Source organism: Theropithecus gelada, chromosome 20, assembly GCF_003255815.1.
Source record: "Theropithecus gelada isolate Dixy chromosome 20, Tgel_1.0, whole genome shotgun sequence".
Classification (NCBI taxonomy): domain Eukaryota; kingdom Metazoa; phylum Chordata; class Mammalia; order Primates; family Cercopithecidae; genus Theropithecus; species Theropithecus gelada.
This window is the reverse complement of record NC_037688.1, coordinates 52289326-52293253: the sequence shown is the minus strand read 5'-3', so window position 1 is coordinate 52293253 and position 3928 is coordinate 52289326. Positions and strand designations below refer to the sequence as shown.

Here is a 3928-nt window from a genome sequence, read left to right as displayed (position 1 = left end):
TGACCGTGGCTACTGTAAGGTGACTCACAGAAGTGGAATCCAACAGGGTTTGTCCTTTTGTCTCTGGCTTATTTTGCTCAGCATATAAGCCTCCAGGCTCATCCAGGCTGTAGCGGGTGTCAAAGGGGCCAGAATTTCATTCCTTTTTATGGCTTAATAATGAACCCACCGCCAGGGGGCGCGGTGGCTCACCCCTGTAATCCCAATACTTTGGGAGGCCAAGGCGGGCGGATCACCTGAGTTCGGGAGTTCAAGACCAGCCTGACCAACATGGAGAGACCTCCTCTCTACTAAAAATACAAAATTAGCCAGACGTGGTGGCACATGCCTGTAATCCCAGCTACTCGGGAGGCTGAGGTAGGAGAATCGCTGGAACCCAGGAGGGGAGTTTGCAGTGAGCCAAGATTGCGCCATTGCACTCCAGCCTGGGCAAAGACCAAAACTCTATCTCAAAAAACACACACACACACACACAAAATAGACCCACTGCGCTTGCTTGTCCACTCAGCTGCAGACAGGCATTTGGGTGGCCTTCACCTTTTGGGGATTATGATGGCTACTTCTGACCTGCACCTCGCCCAGAGAAAGCGGCTGGCCGAGCCCAGCAGGCGCCTGCAGGGGTGCCCATGGCTGCTCCATTCACGCCCCTCCAGGAGCCCCGTCTGGCTCGGGGTCAGTCCTCCGGCAACCATGGGGTGCTGCTAGGTCTGAGGAAAGGGGCCTAACCCTGTGGGCTGCGCGCTTCACAGCAATACCCCCTCCTGCAGACAGCCTTACCAAAACCCGAGGCCTGGCCCAGCTCCAAAGCGCAGCCCCGAGGCCAGGCCCTCCGCAGCTCTGGAGTCATGACCCCTCTCCTCTGGGGCACCACCTGCCTCTGGGGAGGGGTCAGCAGGACCGGGCCGGGTTGGGAGGGATGTGGCCAACAGGCTCAGGTCCCAGTGTTAGGAAGAACCAGGCCCGGCCGCCCGATCAGGAGGCAAGGCGGAGCCACCAGGTGGGCCACTATCCCTGCCCCTGAGGTTTCAGTGGACATCAAAACCCTGGCTCCACCTAGGGCTCCAGGACTCCGATCTGGACGAGGCCCCCCGCAATCCCCGAGGTGCTGGGACCGTGGGACCGTCCTCCCTCGGCGCCGGGCTCCGGCCCCGCCCCCGCCCCGCCTCGCCCCCGCTATTGGCGGAAAGTTCCGGGCCGCGCCGCGATTGGCCGGGGCGCCGCAGGCCCCGCCCCCTTCCCGACCCTCTCCAAGGCGGCCAGGGCGCCGGGGCTGCGCGGCGGGCGGAGCGGCCGCGGGCATGGGGGCTTCGCCGAGGCCGGGCGGCCGGCGCGCCGGGCTGCTCCCGCCGCCGCCCGGACCCGCGCCCCGCCGGGGCAGCGGTGGTGGGAGCCCCGACTACCCGGACGCCGCCCGCCGCGCCATGGGGTTCCCGGCCCCGGCGCTGCTCTGCGCGCTGTGTTGCGGCCTCCTGGCCCCGGCCGCCCGCGCCGGCTACTCCGAGGAGCGCTGCAGCTGGAGGGGCAGGTACGGCCCGGGCGGGGGGCTGTCCCCGCACTTGGGACGGGGTGCGCTGCGGCCCGGACCCCCCAGGCGCCCCTCGGAGCGCGCAGAGCGCTCGTCGAGTTTCCCCCTCCGCGAGGCGGCCCCGGGAGGCTGCGGGGGCTGCGCCGGGCCGGGACTCACCCCCGCCTCAGCGCCCCGTCCCGTCCTGTCCCCAGCGGCCTCACCCAGGAGCCCGGCAGCGTGGGGCAGCTGGCCCTGGCCTGTGCGGAGGGCGCGGTTGAGTGGCTGTACCCGGCTGGGGCGCTGCGCCTGACCCTGGGCGGCCCCGACCCCAGCGCGCGGCCCAGCATCGCCTGTCTGCGGCCGGTGCGACCCTTCGCGGGCGCCCAGGTCTTCGCGGAGCGCGCAGGGGGCGCCCTGGAGCTGCTGCTGGCCGAAGGCCCGGGCCCGGCGGGGGGCCGCTGCGTGCGCTGGGGTCCCCGCGAGCGCCGGGCCCTCTTCCTGCAGGCCACGCCACACCGGGACATCAGCCGCCGCGTGGCCGCCTTCCGCTTTGAGCTGCGCGAGGACGGGCGCCCCGAGCTGCCCCCGCAGGCCCACGGTCTTGGCGTAGACGGTGAGTGGCGGTCTGGGTGGGACGGGGTGGGAGTTCCGAAGTGTCACCCTGCCTGGGCTTGGCGGGAATGTGCCTTGTCGGCCCCACTGCAGAGGGAAAAAGTGAGCTCCAAGGGTTGAATGGACTTGTCAAAGGCCACACAGCCAGGGACTGCCCGGGAGGGATGGCCTTCCCGCCCTCCCTCCCCGATTCATCTCGGGAAGGAACTGGCAGGAGCAGAGTGGAAGAAAGGGGAGACCGAGCAGGGCAACCCTGGAGCTCTGGTCCCTGAAGGGTTAGGGGAGGGGATGGTGGGGGCAGAATCAAAGCCTCCGGCCAAAGCTGTCCGGGGCTCCCTGGCCCAGCAGTGACCTCTCTCCCCTCCCCCAGCCCAACCAACAAAAGTCCAGTGTGCAGCCCGGTCACCATGGAGACGCCACCCGCCTCCCTGCAGGGCACCAGGCCGAGCTCTTGGCTCTCCTGGAGCTTGGCACCTGACCCTGAAAGGGATGGGCTCTCACTATTCTGCCCCCTGGCCCTGGGCCAGGGACCCCAGACCACCCTTCCTCTGCCCCCACCTCCTATCACCCTAGCTGGGCTGCTGCTCTTCAGGCCCCAGATTCGGGAAAGTAGAGGGGTCCCAGATGCTGGGGTGCGTCTTCAGACGGGGGTGCAGGAGGGCAGCCCAGGACAGCTGATCGCTAGGCACGGCCCCCAGGCCCATGTCTGTGCCCATTCCTGCCTTGGAGATGCCTGCAGGTGTGTTTCCTGAGTACAGGTGTCGCCCAGGGCATGCACACTTGCTGTGTGGCTCCCTGGGACCCCCAGGTGCCATCAGGCCCTGAGCGCGGGCTCTGCTCATTTGCCCACTGCCTCCTGCCACCTGTGCAGACAAGGGACGGGGCCTGAGGTGCTGCTGGGAGAGGGCAGGGTCTGTCCTCACCACCCCCTCTGCATGCCAGGTGCCTGCAGGCCCTGCAGCGATGCTGAGCTGCTCCTGGCCGCATGCACCAGCGACTTCGGTGAGTGTCCCCACCATGGGGGGAGCTTGGAGCCTACCTTCCCCTGAATGCCCACCCCAGCCACATGCCTCCCCACAGTAATTCACGGGATCATCCATGCGGTTGCCCATGACGTGGACCTGCAGGAGTCTGTCATCACCGTGATGGCTGCCCGTGTCCTCCGCCAGACACTGCCGCTGTTCGGGAGGCGGGGTTCCGGGGAGGAGGGGCTGACCTCCATTCGTACCCCACTGCGCTGTGGCGTCCGCCCAGGCCCAGGCACCTTCCTCTTCATGGGCTGGAGCCGCTTTGGGGAGGCCTGGCTGGGCTGTGCCCCACGATTCCAGGAGTTCCGCCGTGTCTACGAAGCTGCCCGCACTGCCCACCTCCACCCCTGTGAGGTGGCGCTGCACTGAGGGGCCAGATGCTGGGAGGGGCTGGTAGGAGGGAGGGTGGGGGGCCCACTGCTTTGGAGGTGATGGGGACTATCAATAAGAACTTTGTTCACACAAGCTGCTATGGACCTGGTCTGCTGTGTCCAGCCCAGCGTTGGGCCTGCCTTGCAGCTGTGAGGACGGCTCCAATTCCTGCCTCTGGCGGGAGACTGACACTCAGGGGAATGGTATCTTGTTCAAGACCATTTGGCAACTAAGAGGGAGAGCAAATGTGAGGAGGAGCTACACCCACATTCTGGGGAGGGGCTGCCGCTGGGTGGGGGCACATGGGGACCTGCACTCATACAAGCTTCCGCTCTGCTGCACCCACCAGCCCCGTCCTTGCCTGTGCCCTAGCCCGCTACCCTGGCCGGCTCCCACTTGCCTCCCGTGC

At 67.2% G+C, this 3928-nt stretch overlaps 1 protein-coding gene across 1 annotated transcript; it reads left to right on the top strand.

Moving 5' to 3' along the window:
- The first annotated feature begins 1160 nt into the window (after window positions 1–1160).
- On the top strand, window positions 1161–3612 carry METRN (meteorin, glial cell differentiation regulator). Its single transcript, XM_025370496.1, has 4 exons — window positions 1161–1525; window positions 1720–2120; window positions 3062–3121; window positions 3200–3612. The coding sequence occupies exons 1-4, from the start codon at window positions 1299–1301 to the stop codon at window positions 3514–3516; spliced, it is 1005 nt and encodes a 334-aa protein (XP_025226281.1). The 5' UTR covers window positions 1161–1298; the 3' UTR covers window positions 3517–3612.
- The last annotated feature ends 316 nt before the right edge of the window (window positions 3613–3928 follow it).

Coding starts and splice junctions, on each gene's coding strand:
- METRN (XM_025370496.1), top strand. CDS start 1,299: ATGGGGGCTTCGCCGAGGCCGGGCGGCCGGCGCGCCGGGCTGCTCCCG. Junction 1,526..1,719: donor CGCTGCAGCTGGAGGGGCAG/GTACGGCCCGGG, acceptor TCCTGTCCCCAG/CGGCCTCACCCAGGAGCCCG. Junction 2,121..3,061: donor CCACGGTCTTGGCGTAGACG/GTGAGTGGCGGT, acceptor TCTGCATGCCAG/GTGCCTGCAGGCCCTGCAGC.